The sequence below is a fragment of the Phodopus roborovskii genome, unplaced genomic scaffold, assembly GCF_943737965.1.
Source record: "Phodopus roborovskii unplaced genomic scaffold, PHOROB, whole genome shotgun sequence".
In the NCBI taxonomy this organism is placed as follows: Eukaryota; Metazoa; Chordata; class Mammalia; order Rodentia; family Cricetidae; genus Phodopus; species Phodopus roborovskii.
In genome coordinates this window covers 399,309-421,470 of record NW_026125974.1, presented here as the reverse complement: position 1 = coordinate 421,470, position 22,162 = coordinate 399,309, and the positions used below count along the sequence as shown (strand labels likewise).

Genomic DNA, 22,162 nt, shown 5'->3' with positions numbered 1-22,162 from the left:
GCCAATGAATGCATATGGATGTACTTACATACACAGAGAATCTCCATTCTTATTGTTCAGAAAAAAGGAACAAAATTCCAAGAGACCATGGATCTTTACTGAGAATAAGAAGCTGAGCAAGCATTTAGACTTTAAGGAAAGTGCAGAAAAACTGTTTCCCCACCTTCCATATGATTTCCTTTCCTTCTCCTTATTCTGTTCTCCTTGTTGAGAAACCCAATTCTTGAGGTTATAGTTTGCTTAACACTTAAATTATTTGTAGATTATGGTATTACAAATAGTTTAGTATCTTTATCCTGTTTAAAATAAAATATTTTTGTGTTTTTAATTTTTTTTTGTAACCTTTCTCTTTTACTACAATCCAAGTACATAAAGGCAGACATTTTTTTACACATTCTAAAAACAAGTCCTTGCACAAAGTAGACATTCAATAAATATTTGATGAACAAATGAATGCATCAGCATCGTGGAACTGTATGGCAAATTTTCACACTTTCATTCTATGGGACTAGGAAATTACAATGGCTTTAGAAGGAAGAAGCTGGTTATCAAAGCCCACAGAGTATAACTAAATTACAGGAGTAGCAAAGGAATGCAGGAAAGCTTGCCTGAGCCCTTTTGTTAGTTGCTAGCAATTTTTTCATTAGAAATAAACTGAATAAACTCAAAGCAAAGTGCCAAAATACACTGTCTGTCCTCGAGCCACAATGATGCAGCTAGATCCATAACCAAAGCTGATCCTGCACCATGAAAACAAAAGAAATCAATAATTTAAAACATCATCATAATGGCAGACAGGTTTCTTTAGTCTTAAAGGAATTAAGACTCATATGAAGCTAAGTGTTAAAACTGGGGATCGATTCCAGTGAGAATTTTGAAGCAAAGGAACCAATTTTGAAGAAAGTGAACTTTCAGGTAGAAATACACATTTCAATGGATGATCTACTTGCCCCAAAGCAAATATTTTCAATGTGCTATTTGGAAAGAGTTACTTTAATGGTTACAACAATCTGTCTTGCTTAGAGAGAGAGAGGGTAGAGGATTCTTCTGTTTCCAGAAGGTAAAAGGAGCTTCCTGGGTATTGTTTCTTTGTTAGGGACCAGGTTTTCTGCACAGCAAACAGTGGAACATGACTACAACATGTGGTGTTCTTTTAGTGTCAAAATACTTAAGAAAAATAGATAAATGGATCATGATAATAATAACAAGAACCATTATTTTGTGGATGCAAGCTGTACGTCAAGCACTCTCATTCTCAAACAATCATCGAAAATCATTATGCAATGGAAAAATAATTATAAAATTATCTCAGATTCTGATAAAAACCAAATTAAAGCTCACAGAAACCACACTTAACTGATACCAAAGTTTATTGACTTCTCATCTACCATATTTCTTCTTTCAGGAAAGAATCCCTTACCAAGCTATTAATCCTCCCTTGTTTTTGAAGCCAGCAGAGTTAGTCAGATATCTTCATTGTCTTTATCTCCTTGGTGATATTAGCTTCATATTTTCTTGGGCATCAGAACTATTATGACTTTGGAGACCTGGTGGTAGTTACAGTGTACTCATAAAGAACTGGATTCTGAATCTCCTAGCTTCCTTGCTTATGTACCTACTTATACTGCTTTATATATAGGTGATTCCAAACTGTTATTAAGGATAACCAGAAATAATGCTTTCCTCTTGTAGGTTAATTTAGCCCCTCGAAGCTGATGAGAACCTAAAGAATGAGTAATAGCATTTTTTAAAATTAGGGACTTCCTGGCAAATAGCACATAACGGTTATATAGCTATTGCACTCCCACTGGGCTTTGTGCTGGCTAGTTTTTATGCTGATGTCATTTGGGAAGAAGTATTCTGATTAGAGAAAAATGCCTTCATAGTCTGTAGAACTTTTCCTTGATTGACGATTGATATAGGAAGGCTCAAATTACTACAGTGTAAACAACCATGTCTAGTGGTCCTGAGTTCTATGAGAAAGCAGGCTAAGCAAGTCATAAGGAGCAAGTTAGAAAGTATCACTCCTTTATGACCTCTGCATCAGTTCCTGCCTCCAGGTTCCTGCCTTGAGTTATTGCCCTCACTTGACTATTTTCTTCCCTGAGTTATTTTTGATCATGGTGTTTTACCACAGCACTAGAAACACTAACTAACTAAGATTACTTTATTGTTAAACATTTTAGAATATAATCAATTATTTCCTTGAGAACATAAAGAGTATCTTACTGTAAAGTTTAGACCTGTTAAAATGTTCCTCTGAGGATCTTAAAATTTTTGAAACATGTGACAGTCTAGTATTAGAATGATTGGACAGGATACAATTAGAATTGAATATGACTGTCATCAGAACCCATCTAGACTCTAAAAGTAGCAGTATCCCAGGAGCAAGTTAGAAGTCAAGTTAAAACTGCATCATTAGGATCTTGGGAGATAGCTTAAAAAGAATAAGGTTCCATTTACAGCACCTACAAGGTTCCATTTACAGCACCTACATGGCAGCTGACAACTCAAAATGAATGCAGGCAAAACATTCACAAATATAAAATAAAACCAATAAATCCCTTTTAAAGTACATCATTAATAACACTCACCCATTGAGAAAGGGAATGAAAGAAGTGATAGGAAATTAGTGGATTAAAATATTCTGCTAGCCAGGTTGGCCTTGGCATTTCAACTTTTAATTTTTGGTCTATATGAGCAGCATCTGAAGGGCTTTTGTGAGAATTCACATTCTCTGGTACTTTTTATGGGAAGTCCATGTAGGTATGTTGGCATCCCAGGGGTTATTTTAAGAACCACTACTTCAAACACCCCAAGGGATGACCTCACTGTCAAATAATAAAGTAAAAGGCGGGGTTGGTAAAGGAAACATGAAAAACTTGAGAATGGAATCTATAACTTTTCAGAACCATAGCCACTGTTTTGGGGGAAATCTTATTTTATATCAGGGTAGGGCACATAGCTCCAGGTTGGCTTCTATGTGATTGTATTAGGACAATGAGACAAGAGGGAGGTAATAAGGTCATATTAGAGAACATATTGACAGAATCAGGGCAATGAAGCTAAGATTAGTTAACTGGCAACCAACAATAAGTGCAGCAAGAAGCCCAGGAGATCTATTGGGAAGAGGAGATGTTGTTAGGCAAGACTCCACCTAGTCTATAACTGTATATTAGCAATTGTTTGCCAATAGTTGGGGGTATCTTATGTCAAACACTTGGAATAAAAATTTCCTCAAGGAGAAATTTACACTTTGATATGGAAATATTTAATAGCTGAGAGTCTATTCTTCGACGTTTTTGAGGTAGGGTATCACTGTGTAGTTCTGGCTGGACTAGAGATCACCACGCTGACCAGACTACTCTTAAACTCAGAGAGATCTGTCTGTCTCTGTCCTAAGTGCCTGAATTAAAGGCATTCACACTACACCAGTATTCTTCAAATTTAAAATGGTTTTCTCAATTCTCCATTTAAAGAGTCTTGACCTAAATAGTCTTTTCTGGATAATGTAAGTTATACCTCTAAACAGAATGAGCCTACCATTGGAACTTAGATAAGCACACACACTGAATAACATCCTAATTAATTGATGCTTCATAACTGAAAAGGAAGGTACACACACAAGGAGCCTTATAATAACACAAAACAACTATTAGCCCAATGGCCAGACAAAGAAAAAATAAAAAGTTTAAAATCATTCTCATGGAAACAGTGTAGTGACATTCCTGTTTTGAGTTCACTCATCACATACACTATGGAAAACATGCTGTTTACTCCATGCCTCATTTCTTTTCATGATCTCCTGGCCCATGGACAAGCACAGGGATGACTATATCAGATAAGGCTCTTCACATAAGTATTGTGTAAATTATTAGTAGTTGAGTTCTAGAAGAATCTCAATTTGCCCTCTATCCTACCAATTCCTGGCTGTTAATGTAATCAACCAATAAACATTTAATAACAGGCTCTAATGACTACTAAATGAAAAGCTAAAGAGATGTTTTAAGTACTAATAGTCATGCTTGTCTATGTGTAAACCAGCTGATAGATTCCTGGGTTTGCTACGCACATTTCCAAGAGCAGACTCTGATACTGAAAGTCTCATAGGGAGGTAGGAAACTAGACACAATTAAAGCAACAACAACCCAGGCCTTAGAATAGTGCAGCTGGGCAGCAGAGCCATTTCATGTTTTCACTGTTGTCTTAGACTGGCCAAAATCTACAACTTAGTCATAAGCTGTGAGATTACATTTTCCTCTCAGTTGATTCCAAATAAGCAACCCTGCTGTTTTGTTTCTTCCTTCTGAACTTGGAATGTGAAGGAGAGTAAAGGCAACATTGCCTGGATCCTCAGCTGTTCTTTTTCTCTTTCCGGCCTCAAATTTCAGTGACTGAGTAGAAAGGACCGTGTTTACCAAACATTAAACAGACATCAGAGGAAATACCCATATGCATTGAGCAATACCAGCTAGGAGGGACAAAATTATAATAACTCTCCCATCTGTGTGTGGTCTTTTCAAAAAAATGTGCACACATATGGTTGGCTCATGTTAATCAAGTCCAAATCTGGGTTGGATTCTACTTGGGGAGCATTGAATAAATCTACAGCTCAAATTTCCAAATGCTTTCAGATTTTCTGAATAAAGAAAATGTTTTGAAGGTGTCGAGTAAGGAGAGGGCTAAACTGAACACCAGAAAAAAAGAGCTCCAACTAGATTTAAATAAACTTTAAAGTCATTTCATGTCTAGCGTTTAATTATACAGTCAAATAGTTTTGAAGATAAACTGTTACTAGCTAGTACATGAAAATAATAAGAAAGGACTTGATCCTTGCCACTTTATCTTATAGCTCTTAATAGCAGTTGTAAAGTGGAAAGAGATTTTTAAAAAAAAATCCCTAGTTAGTAATGATCTTAACATTTTGTTTGGGATCATCTTACTTTTGACCAAGTTGCTAGGTCAGAGCAGGGGTGGGGTGGGGGGGGAGGTACTCCAGAACAAGTGACAGCATTCTGTAAAATGCAGATGTGGTTTTGAGCAAACCAAAGTAACTTTCTACCTACTGACATATGGGAAGATAATTGTGTGTGTTAATCCACTAGCATATCACAGCATGAAGATTTCTAGTACAGTAATTATGGAAGGATTGTTAACTGCTCTTATGGTGGCAAAGATGAATTTTTTGAGACAGGGTTTTACTATGTAGCCATGGGTGCTCTGTGTAGATCAGAATGGCCTTAAATTAACAACGATCAACCTTCTGCTGCCTCCTGAGTATGGGGATTAAGGACATGAGCCACCACACACAGGAGATGACTTGTCCTTGGTGAGATAATGATGTATAACTACATTAAATTGAAGTACTCTGTCCTGGGGTGGGGGTGGGGTGAAGGGAGGGTCTTATGCCTCTAGAAGCTAATGAAAAATTTTTAGTCTCATGAGCCCCCCCCCCCCACTTTAAGATGATATAAAATAAAAATTTCTGGGGAAGGAAGAGGAGACATTTTGTTGGAGTGACCAATAAGTTGATCAGTGAACTTCAGTAATGCAGCCTTCATAAATCACTATCAAAGTTTCCAGTGATATAGCTATGTCCGAGAACCTATGCTCTTATAAGTTGCTCATTTACCCATGTGCTCATAAGCAACCCAATGAATTCATTGATTTACCAAAAAACACTTGAGGAGAATCTTTTCTTTGTTCTTGAATCTGCTGTCAATGACAGATGTGAGGATTATAGATAGATGTTTGTTTGTCTCTCCCCAGGAAAATTCCACATAAAATCAAGCACTGTCACTAAGTTTACTTTTACAAAATAACTAAAATGGGAGATCCAGAACCAGCCTAATTATTATCTGAAAAAAGGTACAATTATCCCTCCCATGATTAGGCATTTGCCTCCTCAAAGGAGGAAACTCAAGGCCAGGAGAGTATCTTCTTTGTATTAAGTATGGAAAGTGAGTGTAATGAGGATGGCCTAGATGCTGAATAGGAAATATGTAAATCTATAAATTAGTGTGGGTGGTAGGGAGAATTGTATCTACTTTCTTTCCCTTTTATCTTCCAAGAGATTCATAGACTACATAGTATGAATGAGGAACTGAAAAACACTACAGTTCTATGAAATGGTAAATGATTTCTTATACTCACTTAGTAACATTGGATCTGAATTTACATCTTCCTGACTCCCAGAATTGACATTTTGCCCATAGCATTTTATCATTAATGGCCTAGCCCACTTTCTGCTTTATATCTTTCATCTTAAATGAGACATTTTTTGCTTTTGTTTCATTGTTTTTTGAAGTAACACAGTTATCAATGTCTTCTATAATTATGTACCTAATTACTGACCAGTTAGCACATTATCCTTCTATAGTACAGATATTTGTAGCTTTAAATGCTTCAAACATGGTGAAACTTGTAGAGAGACTGCCACATTTTGCAAATGTGTACATCTTTCCTCTTTTTAAATGGAATGTCTTTCTTCCAGTACAGTGTTTCTCAACCTTATGGGCCAGGACCCCTTTGACAAACCCCTATCTTCAAAAATATTTACATTACAATTCATAACAGCAGGAAAATTGCAGTTATGAAGTAAGAACTAAAGAATTTTATGGTTGGAGGTCACCAGAACATGGAGAACTGTATTTAAGGGTTATAGCATTAGGAAGGTTGAGAACTGCTGCTCTAGAATACATTCTAGGAGAAAGTACCAAAATAATTTTGATGTCTTGAAAGGTCCACAGCCACATTATGCATGCTTCACTAAGGATTAATACCATGCAGGGATTCGTTCAAAAGCAGAAGTATGGACTGAGAAGAAGCCCTTGTCAACATAACCTCTGGCTTTTCCTTTGACCTCCTGAAATAAGAGGATTTAGGTAATGAGCAACAACATGCTAGCCTTTAAACTCTGTTATTTCAAACCTACAATGTGATCAGATTCACCTACATAACCAGCCAATTGTTGAACAAGTCAATCATCTCTGTATAACTGTCTAAAAGTATATAGGTCTTAGCATTTGAAAAATGCCCTACAGTTTCTCCTGCTCACAGAAGCATGATTCAGATTGGGTCTGTGAAATTTGCTCAGGAATTGTCATAGATAAACTATCATTGACACTTTTAAAGTCACCTCTTAAATCACAGGTATTTTAAACTTCTCTATACTACTTCAGAATCAGCTTTCCCACTTCTGTGGTTGGATATATATTTTTGGGAGGGAAGAGTTCTGAGATCTACACACAGTTTGAAGCAAGCACCTTGAAATGAAGGATTTCCTCTTGTTCTCAAGCTGCAGAGAACACAGGAAAACATTTTACTTAATCACAGAGGAGCTTTTTGGCTTGGGAAGAAGAGAAATGTTGTTATATAGCTAGAAGGACAACTGGATTTTGTTTGCTTTCCTGATTAAGTCTCATTTTGCAGAGGAAACTAAGTCAGAATGATGATCTGGTGAGCCTGGAAAGATCTGTTTTGTGATCTTAGAGGACAGATTAAATGAAGAAAGAAGAAAGGAAATGTGGTTCTCATGTTGTCCCAAGATATCTTCTTGTTATTCTGTCTCTATATCATTACCTGGAGAGCAAACTGATTAATGTTAATGCAGTGAAAAGTTACTTTCAAATGGAGGTAAATATTTCTATTGATAGTCCAGTCAGATGAAGTCAAAGACAAGTAGTATGTTGGTTTGAATAGGAATGGCCCCCATAGGCTCATGTATTTGAATACTTGGCCCACAAAGAGTGGCACTAATAGGAGGCATAGCATTGTTGGAGTAGGTGTGGCCTTATTGGAGGACATGCACCACTGTGGGGATGAGTTTTGATGTCACATATATGCTCAAGCTATGCTCAGTAGATGTAGAACTTTCAGCTCCTTCTCTAGCACCATGTCTTCCTGCATACCACCATGTCGCACCATAAAAATAATGGACTAAACCTCTGAAAATATAAGCCAGCCCCAGTGAAATGTTTTCCTTTATAAGAGTTGCTGTCGTCATGGTGTCTCTTCACAGTAATGGAAACCGTAAGACAAGTAGTTATTCAGCTTCCATCTATTTTGTTAAATAATTTCTTTGTTTCCTTAAAATGTGCATAAGAGTGTTACAACTGTGTTTCATATGAGCCAATCCATTGCATATTTGTGTTTATGAACTCAATCAGGAACTCAACAGAGCTTTCCAGAAATTATGAGAATTTGTCAGGTACACAACACACTTTCAAAGTCTTCATAATTTTACCCCCAGCTGGTCCATTTTTGAAGGCCTTTCTCCAAATCTACCCTCTCCATAAAACTATTTAGCTCAGCTCCTGCTTAATCCACCAGTATGTTGAATGCCAGCTCCTCCCATACTCAGAACCTTAAGTGCCTCTAAGAAGACTAGAATCATAGGTTTTCATGGCATTTCTCAGCATCTCCCTGATTTACTACTGCTTAATTCTGATGTGGCTGCTCATGTTATAGTCTTTCATTACCTCATTAAGTTACATCACAAAAATACTAATGAATGTTTGGGTACAAGATTAAAAAATGAGTATACTGTCTTCCTAGATTATAGTACATAAAGATAAACTAATCTGGTTGTGCATATACAGGAGGGATCACATCTTCCCATAACCAACAAATACATGTTTCTAGAGCTCATCAAAATTATGAGTTAAATAACCAAAGCATCATCATCGTCATAACATTTAGGTAAGTCTCAGTTGTGTGTATATTTTATTTTCAGTTCTGGCATCTAAATGAGGAATGTTATTTTATCTTATTATATTAAAACCATTCTATAACTATAGTCAGAATTCTTTGAAGCTCTTGCATCAGGCTCCATTATGAGTCAAGAATGGGAAGCAATGTGGAAAAATTTTGGCCTTTTATGTGTGGATAGGGTTGGTCATCAGATAGGATTGTTCAGGGGCCACTGTTGGGTGTCTGTCTAGAAATCTACTCTCTACACACTCTCAGTTGTATCTGCAATCTATAGGTAGAGGGACAAGGAATGTAAGTTCCCATGGATTTTATATAACAACTCAAGTGGTATGAGGAAGGTGGGAGAGTGAATCATCAACTCCTATAATTGGGGATTGAACCAAAAAGGATTTATAGACATCTTCCCTTCAGGGCCATAAGAAGGTAGGTATAAGATCATGCAAACTTTGATGATGAGGCAAGCAGAAGTTTGGTGATATGGGATGTTTTGTGCAGAAGCAATTCTGTAATTATTGATGGTTTGAGAGTTTGTGACAGTTGGTTTTAAATGTCAACCTGACAAAAATTAAAATAATCTGAGCAGGGAGCTTCAATGGAGTAATTGTTTTAATTGCCTTAAATGACATGGGAAGACCAACTGAAAATGTTGGTGGCCCCTTCGATAGTAACCCAGATATAAAAAGGGGGAAAGAGAATCACAAGTGAAGGAAGATTACTTATTTGCTCACTTGGCCTTTCCTCTTGCCCCTGTTGCTCCTGCTGCTGCTGTTGCTGCTGCTGTTGCTGCTGCCAGAGTCGTTCACTTATGTTGGAAAAAGCTTTTTTTCTGGGCTTATGACAAGACAGATTTGGCTTAGACAAAGGACCAATGGCTCTTCAGGAATGCTCTAAGCCTTTGGAACCCAGCCTCCCAGAAAGAAAAACTACAAACTTCTAGGTATCACTAGTATTAGTCATTGCTGGATGACTCTAATGGCTAAGGCCTCCAAATACTGAAATAAGCCAGTACCCAAACTTTCAGGAGGTAGTCAGAAAGCAGCATTCCTCAGTGGTTTATATCTTGAGTTCATGCCCTGATTTCTCTTAGTGATGGATTATGATATAAAAGCATCTGCCAAACAAACCCTTTCCTATGCAATTTGTTTTTGGTCACAGTTTCTTAACACAGAAACAGAATGAAACTAGTTCAGGTTGACTCTCAGAAGTGGTATAATTTAAAGGAAGAAAGCAGTTACCAATAGTGAAACAGTATTCTCTTCTCATAAAATGTCCACCATCTACATTTTCCTTTTATTTGGCCCACCACACCCTATGATATTCTGACCCTTATTACCATTTGTTATACTAAACTCAATGAAATATTTTGGAATTATAACATATGTTACACAAAAGGCTTATCTGATTCCTATGGATTTGCACATTTTTAAGTAATTCAAACTTAGAATCTGACTTACTCTAAAAAGGATAAACAAGGCCTGATGTATATCCTTCATACTTTATTCATGAATGATTAATTATTTAAGCCAGCAAAACTCTTTATAAAGTTTGAGTGTGTCCCTGGGGAATGGATGGGGTAGATGGGAAGAGGGGCATGGGAGGAAGGGAGGGAGAGGGAACTGGGATTGGCATGTAAAATAATATTGTTTATAACTTAAATGAAAATTACTTTAAAAAATAAAATAGTAAAAAAAAGTTGGAGTGTGATAAATCATCTTAGGGAAATTGTGATGGCTAACTTGGATACGCAACCTGACACAATCTAGAACCACCTACCTGGGAAGAGTCTCAGTAACAGATTTAATATGGTGGGTTAGTCTGTGGACATATCTATAGGTTATTGCTTTAATTTAATTGGTATGGAGAGACCCAATCAAGCATGGGCAGCTCTGGTACATGGGAAGGAGATCCTGAACTGTGTTAACAGTAGAGAAATCTCACCATAAGCAATCAAACAAGTAAATGTGTGCATTCCTTTCTCTGTGCTCTTGACACAGAGTGTGAAAGTGATGTTACTAGCTTTCTGAATCCCCTGCCTCCTATGGTGGACTGTAACCTAGAATTAGAAGCTTAAATAAACCCTTTATCCTCTAAGCTGCTTTTTGTGAAGGTATTTATCATAGCCAAAGGAAGGAAACTAGACCAGAAATCAATATTAAACAAAGAATCTGAAGACAAAAGAAAAAGAAAAAGGTTTTTGACATGTTTTCATCAACAAAAGCTATGTCTTGCATCAATAGTTAGAAATTTGTTTCCCATTGAAAATACTTATTTGATCTTTCCTTGTGTGTCTCAAACATCTGATTCAGGGGTAACCAAGTTTTATTCTACTTATGGACTTCTAATCCATTACTGCTTCTTTTAGGTTCCTGATATTTGGAAAGCATATATACAAAGTATGAATTGTGGGGTTTTTGTAATGAAAAAAAATGGATTAGATAGTGTTCTTTATTTTTCAGCACCTTTTAGAAATAAACAACTATAGCTCGCTTTACTTCCAACTTGAAAAAAGTCCTCTGCTGGGAATATATAACACTAATAACTTCCTGGCCACTAAATGATTTAATCTGATGCCACAAAAAATGTAGACACTGACCTCCAAATTCTAGCATCATTTTGAGAACACAATTTGTAAAGTTATGACTACATTTCTTTACATTGCTCCTAGTTAATGTAATTTCTTAATTAATTATATGTCCACATGCCCTTTTAGGGCAAGGACCATATCTTATGTATTTTTGCACTTTTATGCCTAAGATATTGTCTGGCTCATTGAAAACACTTTTAGGAAAATATTAGACTTCTGCAGTTCAAATTTGCCAATAGCTTGTGTTTCTTGAATGTGTCATCTGTAGTTCTCCTTCGCCAAGGGCTTTTCCCCTCAGATTTCAGAGACTATCGACCACCTGCCAATGGACAAATTCCTCAGAATCTAAGCAATAAGTAATGTGTCACATTTCAGAACCAGAAATAAAAACAATTGCCTCTGGATCTATGACAGAGTAACATATATACTTCGCTGATAATAGGACAGAGAACCTTAATAGTACAAAACAAAGTGACGACAAACTGATTTTATTTCAGCAGTGCACAATGTAGGTATTTACTAGCACAAACACCACCCAAGGCCCAAAGGACTAGCCAAAGCAGCTGATACACTGTGTTACTTTTTATAACTCTATTTTCCAGCATGATGCTCTACATATGTCCCATTCTATCAGGTCACATCAACTTAGGTCATGCCTAACAATACATCTTACACAAGACAAATGGATTATCATGCAGGACAGTTTCCTTAACAATGCAATGGGCATCAAGGGAATTTCTCTAACTCTTTCTTAAAGTAACCACACTGCCATGTTTTCCCAATGAGCATCCTCCTGCATTCAATAATGCGCTAACAGTAAACCAAATGCAAGCTCTGGAGTTATTAGTATAAGAATGAAATATGTAGAGATTCAAGATGTAGGATGGAAAGAGAGCACACCACTGGGCCCTCTCTCTGGTAAGATGAGACCACGTAGAAATACTTAGGTTAATAGAAATAGGTTAATATTAAAGACAGAGCTAGCTGATAAGAAATACTAGTAACTGGCCAGCAGAACTATATCTAATACAGCTTCTCTGTGTGTTATTTGGCTCTGGCTCAGCAGTCAGACCAGACCAGCTCCTAACAAAATGGCGTCCAACGTGGACCGAAGAACTTTCACTTGAAACTTGATAAAATCGTAAAAAAGGGTTTTAGAAACAAAAGAACAAAAACAAGCAAAGCTTCTTGGTAGCATAATTTTTCTCAGTTGGACTCTGTTTTGCTAGAGACAAGCAGAGACTTGTGCAGCTCCTTTAAGGGAGGATTCCTGACTCACCATAAGCAGCAAAAACAAAACAAAACAAAACAAAACAAAAACAATGCAAGGCTTTTAAAGAGCTCTGCTAACAACTGAATGGTGTGTGTGATAGTGGCCACAACTCCAAGCCGGCAGCATACTGCTGGATGGCAGTGTTGACCAAGGTAGTGAGCAAAGCTCTCAGTGATGGCAGTAAAATACCCGCCACCATCTTGGATAGACTAAGTTTAATACAGCTATGGCTTTCATTTTAACAATGTTGTTTACCAGATAAAAGACATGGCCAGGAAAAGATAAAGATTTACAGTAAAGACAGATTCATAAGGAAAACTGCTAAAGGTTTACAGTGTGCAGGAAGTAGTTTGGAAAGAACGATGCCCAAATTCCCAAATATTGTATATAAATGTTTGTTTTCATTTAATTGGACTGTTATATAAAATTAAATAAAATTAAAAAAAATACATGTAGGCTTGAGAGAGAAAAGAAACAGGATAAAATGGTTTATAAAAAGAATAATAAAATGAAAAAGAGTATCTGGGTGTGGTGACACATGTCTTTAATTCCAGCACTAAGGAAAGAGAGACAAACAGATCTTTGTGATTTCAAAGAAAACCTAGTGTAAGGTGTGAATTCCAGGACAGCCAAAAGTTACACAGAGTAACCCTGTCTCAATAAGTAAAAAATAAAAATAGAAGAAATAGAGTAATAAAAAAGCCATGTAAAGATGGAAAGCACAGAGAAACTCTGGATACTATATGGTATAGTATTGTCTTTAAATTATTTGACTGCTGAAGAAATAGCAACAACTGTTAAAACAAATACTGCTGTATTATTCCAATTTATATATTTTAAAAATTCTTTGACTCCAAAATTTAAGTCTAAGGACAGGTTACTGGGGAAAAGGATTTATATTTTTGTTACACAGAAAATAAAAAGCTATGGATTCCTTCCACTCTAACATGGGTTGATCAAGGAAGACCCCCTGAAACAGTGTCCCAGGTGATCCAACATTCAAAACTTCTGGGACAAAGCAGCCTTACAGACTACAGCCAGGATTTTTGAATCTTCTTAGGATACCCATGACAGTGCCCCCTACAAGCAGGAAGCAGTTTAGAAAGAACAACGCCCAAATTCCCAAATATTGTTTATAAATGTTTGTTTTCATTTAAATGGGCTTGGTTATAAATGGTTAATGACCACAACTAATCTTTTTAAAGGTAAAAAGAGGATTATGGTATAGATATGAATAGTTTGTTTTGAAATGGATTTTAATTTATTGATACAAATTTAGCATAAATTTTGTTATAAACATATTTATCCTCTTGTTTAGATATTGTGTTTATATAGCTCATTTAAAAATGTATAACAGTACAGATTATAGTTACCTATGATACTCAAAACTTAGAGTTAAGTTAGTTAGGTTCTCAAGATGTATTTGAGATGGATAAACATTCTTCAAACCTTTCAAAGACCTACAGAATATGGCGTTTAAAATGGTTTAGAGTTTTTCTTGCCTCCTGGCAATACCACCTACATCATAAAGGAAGATAGACATCAAAGAAACTCGTTATGGAGTTTGCTTTTCAGTATGGCAAGATGGCCATTTGAGCAAGATATTACTCTTGTCTAGATAAACTGGACATGCAGGACCCACAGGAATGTTCCTGCTGAAACAAGATGGACAGTGCTACAGGGTTCCTGCTTCATGGAAGTGTCTGCCAGGCAGTCTGCAGGACACAGAAAAAAGTGACTGAAAAACTGTGAATACAGGTAGACAGTTTAAAGTTTCCTGCTTTGCTGAGAAGTCTACCAGACACACTATGGCCTGTAGCCTGAAGATGAAACATTATAGAAGAACTTCAGGTGATTGATTAGGTAGCAAGATGTCTCTGTCAGTTCTAGAGTTTATATATTATCCATCTGTAGTCTTTGAAGGAGTTGAATACAGATAGTTATAGTTTTCCTTAGTTAGGATTAAAGATAAGTTACATACAGGACTTCAAACTCATAAAGATAGGATAGACAATGGAAAATATTCTTTAAATCTTACAAATGTTTATGGACTAAATATTGTTAACTGTGCTTCTTATTTTATAACTGTTTGTTATATATTTTGCTATGTTGAGGTTAAAACCCTTCTTTTTATTTTAGACAGAAAAGAGGAGATGATGGGAGATGTCATTCTGTAAATACGTTTCTCTTATTGGTTAATGAATAAAGCACTGTTGGCCAATAGGAAAGCAAGATAGGAGGGACTAGGAGACAAGGAGGAGAGAGGAATGAGTAAGGAGGGGATTCAAGATTTAGGATGGAAAGAGAGCAGACCACTGGGCCCTCTCTCTGGTAAGATGAGACCACATGCAAATACTTAGGTTAGTAGAAATGGGTCTATATTTAAGACAGAGCTAGCTGATAAGAAACACTAGTAATTGGCCAACAGCATTATATGGGAAAAAATGGAATGGAATATGCATTGAAGAACCAAATTACATAATGGTTTCTTTTCCTGTTTCTTTCTTTCTTTTTCCTTCCTTTCTTCCTTTTTTTTCATTCCTTCCTTCCTTTCCTTTTTCTTCCTTCCTTCCTTCCTTCTTTCCTTCCTTCCTTCCTTTCTTTTTTCCTCCCTTCCTTACTTCCTTTCTTTTTTTTTGAGACAGGCTGTCTTGTAACTCATTGTGTAGACCAGGCTTGCACTGAACTCATAGAAATCTTCCTGCCTCTTCCTCCCAAGTACTGGGATCAAAGGCAGTTGCCACTACCATGACAATAATGGGTTCTTAAATGATGGGGAGTCTTCAAATTTGTAAAAAAATATTTACAAGAACACTAATTGCTCACTTTTGGGAGATGGTAACAAAGAAGAGAGTAAAGGGCCTTTGAAAGATTAGTAGATATGTGGTATATTGCCTCTCTTGTACAGTATGCTGTCCCAGTCCTTCAGAAGAGATAAAATATGACTGAAATCAGTTATTATTTTAAAAGACCATTATTTGTAAGATTCAGGATTTATTTATCAAACATGAACTCCATGGCAATGTGTTTTGTATTGTCTCTGTCAAGGCCTGGCTAACCATAGCCAAAGAATGAAGTCTAGTGTACCAGCATTTCCCTGCATTATTAAATTATTGTTTGCATTTTTTCTATGGTTGATTTTGAAATAAATAGCACACACAGCTGTAATTTAGCCTGCATAATTGAAATGAGTGCAATCTGTCCCTTTAAATATTTTCTGATGTCTACATCTTTAATTTTCACAAGCATGTATCCAGAGGTGGATATGCTGATCCATATCTGACAATGAGAGTAATTGGATATTTTAGATCCTGGAACTTGATAAGTGCCAAAGCTTGAGTTTGACCCTACATCTATATTATTAAAAAAATCAATGCTATGACTAAAAATAGAATCCATGTCCTTATAAATCACTCATAAATGCTAGAATTTAAATTACAAAGCAGGAGAAAATAAGAGCCTTATATAGCCATAGAGAAATAAATATTTGTATTAAGAATAACAGGAAAATTTTCTGAGTCTGGAAAGATAAAGATTATGGAGGACATGTTTGAATGTAATATTTTTGAAATGAGGGTCTAGGAATGCAACCAAGTTGGTATTTGTTTAGCATGGATGAGGCCCTGGCTTCAATCTCCATTCCCCCCACACAGATTGGTATTTTATGCCTCAGCATCCAGGAATTAGAGGCTGGAGGCTCAAAAGTTCAGGGTCATGTTCTACTACATATGGAGTTGTGAACCAACCCAGGTCAGGGATCCTGTTTTGTAACAAAAGCATTAGACAATTTCTGTCCCAAATTAAAGCCTTATAAAAATTAAGACATCAAGGTCTCTAGGTATTATGTTTATTGAGAAACACAAATGAGGTTAGTGCTTCTACATATTCAACCCAGAGTATGCTTTGTGACCAAGTTGATCCATTGTACATGTACAGATTGGATAGTCTGTATTTCTTTACTAAATATATTTGCCTAGATGTTTATATAATGCCATCAACTGTCCATAAACCTACTGGATATATTTTGTTTTGAAGAATTGCACTTACATTACCATTAAAACTTCTGAAATGTTCCACCTACTTTAAAATTCAAATAAATAATCAAGATGCCACAAAGTCATATATTCATAGATATCCTTCCTTGAAGAACCAATAAGGAATCTCTTGGCCCAAAGAACCAAAGAACTATAACCAGCAAAAGCTTACCTGATACTGTAGAGCACTTTGCCATTTTTGGAAATCCGCAGCAATTTATTGTCAGTGGTGACATCATGGAAATTGGCTCCTTTCTCATTGGCAAAGAATAAATCTGGTTTCCAAATGGAATCCAACATAGATGGATCCAAATCCAGGGAATCATCCGGGTACTCACTGTATGCCAGCCGTGAATCATTCCACTGTTGTCTCAGAAAAATATTCACCCGATAGTCCTACAGAAATGTCATATACAAGAAATACTTACTGCCCAACCTGGCTTAAGAAAGATGTTTACGTTCCCTATCACATTATTTCTGATTTGATATAGTGTTTTCTTCTGGGCAAACATGTCTCTGTACACATTGGTCAAAATAAAGCCTCCAGTTCTACTAGGATTTGAGGTGAAGGGAAAGGAGAAAGAAGAATCAACCGAATCAGAACGCCAATTAAACAGGTTGACTTTCTTTATTTTTTATGCTTTAAATATTAATCCTGGGTAGAAATAATATTAAATCAAGATGATTTTTCTGTAGAGAAAGGCAATGATGAGTATAGTAGTCAGAATGTCTTGACAGATTACCAGATAAAACTGATTCATTTTCTAAATAGAAATGACATGATTTCTAATCTCCTTTTGTTTAGATTCTCTATATGAAGAAAATCAACTCTGCAATTTGGGAGTGAAAATCTCATAAAACCGTGTTACAGTAAACCAATATTCTTAAAATCTTAACAACATTAAGATGCCTTATGTTAACAAAATGATTCCTTCACAAGTAATTACAGTCAATATTATTGCATATTTTATAGATTTCTTTCAGTTTGTTATATCTGCAATAGACAGCTTGATGCTTCATTCAAATAGAAAATTTTTGGTTTTTTTTTTTCCAATATGAAAACTATCTGACAAAGGTTTTCTCCTTAATGGGAGTCTCAGATACAGACCCGCTGTCCTCACATAATCTGGGCATGTTCTTCTGTGCTAATGAATCAGCTTGTGACTGTGGCTATTCTCCTGAGGGCTTGTGTTCAAAAACATTTAGGTTCATGGATCCATTGCTTAACTTCATGATCTAGACTCTGTCTAAGGCATCATCAATAGTCCCTAGTCCTTCAGTATTTCATAGCTTCTTGTCACTTGTGACTATTAAAGTTGATAGACATCTCCATTTGTTCTTTTTCCCTCACATTTGTTTAAGCCATATTGGCTTCATCTCCATATCCTTGTCATGTAGATTCACTTTAGATCATTATTTTTCCTAACTGGTGTTTAGGTTGTCTTAGTTTACTTGAACACTTTCTAATTTAGGTTCTTAAAGTCTTACAATACTCTTTTTCCCAAGCAAACAGATGTGATTGTTTACTCTGGCAGGTACCATGGAAACTACTAAAAGATGATATATTTTGATTAGTCCCCTCATGGTCAAAAGACAAAGGGTTTAGAGATAAGGTTATATTAACCTATTAGAATTTCTATGGCAACTTTAAAATACAGAGTACTCATGATGAATCTCATAGAATATTTTGGGAAAGGTGTCTAAAGTAGGTTGGAAAAGACTAATAATTAAATACTTCTTAACTATTGTAAATCAGTGGTCAAACCCTAACTCTTTGGAAAGCCTGTATCATTACTAAGAATTACCTGAGGTTTTCTATTGTAAAATACAAGCATTATAATGTGAAAAAGCTTAGCAGGTGACATTTAGTTAGAATTTTTGCACAGCAAATTCTCAGACTAGAGTGGATACAATTTGTGGGCTTAACTCAACATCTACCTCAATTGGTTATTCTGGTGACTGACGAAGCCAATGGCAGGATGGCACCATTCTTAGAGTTGTTCAAAGAGACCAGAGGACTGTGGTCATAAAGAAATTATTTGCAGTTTGGTATATATCTTTGGGAATGGATGTTACTGAACCATTAGGGATTTGTGTGAATAGTGAGTATGAAAGTCTAATTTTTGAAAATTAAAGAAAGGGCAATTAAAAATGCAGCAATGCAGAGCTCATGTTTCTATTGGTGTGTGTGAGATGCTCTTAAGATTTCCCAAGAAAGGAAATGAGGCCTTTCCAGTTTATGGTGATCATTTGCGTCTAGTTTCTTAGAGTGAGAATCCATACTTAACAGAATTCTTGCAGAGTAGGGACAGTCTATGCTTGATTGAATCAGGAATAGTAAAGAAAAGGCTTTCCTCCTCTAGTCAAATCTAGAGATACTCTAAGTCCAGGAAGTTGAAGTAGCTTGACATGACAAAAGTTCAATGGTTAAATAGCAGATTATTCAGAAAACAGCAGCCGCTTTACCAGGAAGGATTTGGTGGGGGGTTGTTGCAAAAAGCCATGATCAATCAGCTAGAAATCAGTGGATGACAAAATCACAAACACAATTGCCTTGTGATCCTCCTGTGCTCTTGAGAACGAGTTAATCTTACCTGTTGACCTACCCTTAAGAATACTAACTTAGTGACACACAATATAAAGTGACAGCCTTTAAGAAAAATATCTCGACATAGATTTTCATAGCAAATTCCCATGGGTGTTCTCCAGTGTTTCTTGGTTTTCTACTTTGAATTTTATAGCAAGAAAATTGGGAAATAAACTTCTGTTAAATATCTAAAGGTCATTTAAAATAAATTATTTTCACTATTTATAAACAATGACAAGTAGAGAAGAAATGTATTCGTATTCAACAATAATATACCAGATTTTTGATTTACAAGTATCTAGTCCTTTGAATGTGTAGTCATTAACATTTATTCATGATTTAGTTTCTGATTAGATACACCATTTAAAAATAAATAGCTACCCTTAAAAGTATTTAAGAACATACAGGGATCTCCTCCCCAAGAATACAGAGAAAGTAGATAGCCGAAGAAAATATTCTGCAGCCACAAATGTGTTATTCTTTTAGTTCACTATAATTAACCTTTGGCACATGTAATTTATCAATGCATCATTTCTGTTTCACTACAAATAAATTCATGATCTAATAATAATGTTAATCATAAGAGAGTAGTTATGTGATTCTGTAGTCTTTCTTTGACTTTTCTGCTGCTTCCAGGCTCAATAAAATATTAAAGGGAAAGTAAATAGTTAGAAACATGTTTAAATGCAGACTACATTCTCTTTTACATTGCCTGCACTCTCTAAGGAGAGATTCTACTTCAAATAAATGACATATTTCTTTGTACTAAAATTAGTTTCCATATTATTGACTCTCTGAGCATTGAATAAGGTGATAGAAACATTTATATTATATATGTGTATGTATTTCATTTTACAAACAAAATCCATTTATAAATTGAATAAGTTTTATATAGTCAACACTGATAATATGAGTATCTAAATTCATTTATAGTTTTTAAAGTCAAATTTAGAATTTTTCAATTTATTTCTAATACCTTCTAAAGCTATGCCTACTCCATAAATATTGCTTCCTTAAGCTGAATTATTTTGCACTATTATATATAGCTCTCCATTTAGCCATAAAGATGACCATTTTATCTCATAAATACTCATATCAAACCTTATCATACATCTTACTGTTTGGTATGTGTGTACTTTTTAATCTAATTATAAATATATTGTAGATATATTTATATATCCATAATGCTTACGTCTCACTTTGGTTTTTAAACCTGCCAACCTCCAAAATCATTTTCCATAATCACAAAACTTTGCTAGTTTTAATGGAAGAACTTGTACTTTAAATTGTGGTGGTAAGAAGTTGCTTTATGATGATTATGGACTTTATTATCTCACTGGTAATTTAGGGAGCAATTTAAACCTTTGTATTAACTTTACATAATATAAGGTTTATGGAATGTATTGATTATTCTTTATGATGTCAGAAATAACTGACATAATATGCTATCTCTTGTCAGTTAGCATCATTTTATGAGGTGCTCATTCAGTAGTTATAATGCAACAAGTAACCATGTCAGCTTCTGTCTACCTTCTTCTCTGAGTTCCTCAGGAATGGAGTTTCAGATCAGTGACAAAGTAACTCCTTGCAGTGCCGCAGTTAATGGTAAATACATTTATGTACGTATAGTTATCCCTCACATCTGTTTACTGAGACATGGGTAGCAAAGCAACACCTCTAAGTCCTCACTCACACAGAATCCACTACCATCTCTCCAGGCAGACATTTGAAGCTGGGAAGAAAGCTTATCTCCATTTTCTGATGCTCCAGGCTTTGGGAGAGTGGCATACAGCTGGTATGAAATACCCTTGATTGTTACTTATGTTTCCCATATTTCCTATCTCTGCCTCAGCATTAATAAAGAGAGTGTTGTAAATATATTCCTTATCCTGTAATTTCAATTGTCATCAGCAACTAAATAAAAGGGGGAAAAAGAAGGAAAGGATAAACTGACATTTCAAAAACAGAATGTAATCTTTTTAGTATATGTCCCCTACTAATTTCTTAAATTCTTAAAATTATAGAAAATTATATCTGCTGAATTGCTGAATAATCATAGTACAAGTGTCAAATACCAACAATTTCATGTGCCTTTTAATGAATGAATATACATACTATTGAATTTAATAACATATCATCATGATGATCCATAAAACTATTCCTTAAGTAAACAACAATATGTTGTCTTCTGAACCACATGTCTCCAACACTTGTATCAAAGAATGGAACATTTGTATTTAATCTGTAACTAAGCCAATACTTTGTTAACTGGCAGCATTTACAATAAATTAGTGTGATTTCAGTAACCATGGGGTTGGGGGGGCTAATTGTATAATATCAAAGGGAATTTGAGTTCTTGAAACAGAAAATCATCACCCCTTCTTTAGAAACAATCAACCAAAACTACATCTTGTAATAATGCTACTTCAGTCACTGTAAAATAATTAGGTGTAAAGCAAAATGATACAATAAACATGATCAGAAACTCAGTTTAGAAGCATTGTTGTAAAAATAGTTCTAAAAATTGTAGAGAAAGCAAAACTATTAGTAGTATAAAATGACATTAATTGATGGCCTCTATTACTTTACTGATAAGCATAGATGTTAAATTTTCTGATTTCAACTATAATTATTCGATGTTACATTTGATATTTGTGCAAATTTTATGGGTCAAATTTTGAGGAATTATCAGGTTGTAGAATCTAAGAGTTTTGATAAAGGAAAGTTGAGCTGTGATAATGTGTAAGTAAGTAAGTACTAAGCTAAATATTTATAACCTCACAACCTCATTTTTAAAATTGTAACTCCCAACATTATAGTATAGGGAGACAATACATTTAAGATGTTATTCTGAGGGCAGAGAAAAAATTTTGTACAATGAGAAGATATAAGAAGTCATCAGTCCATAACCTTACTAGATCCCTCATCAATACCTGAATGCACTAGCACCTTATTCTCAGGCTTCCAGCCTT

At 35.4% G+C, this 22,162-nt stretch overlaps 1 protein-coding gene across 1 annotated transcript in view; it reads right to left on the bottom strand.

Moving 5' to 3' along the window:
* Positions 1-22,162, bottom strand: part of Glra2 (glycine receptor alpha 2) — a gene marked incomplete at its 3' end in the record, with an annotated part of 68,399 nt that overhangs the window by 8,780 nt on the left and 37,457 nt on the right. Inside the window, exon 4 of the mRNA XM_051179232.1 lies at positions 16,776-16,999. Coding sequence (XP_051035189.1) covers positions 16,776-16,999 — 224 coding nt within the window. The remainder of the gene's footprint in view (positions 1-16,775; positions 17,000-22,162) is intronic.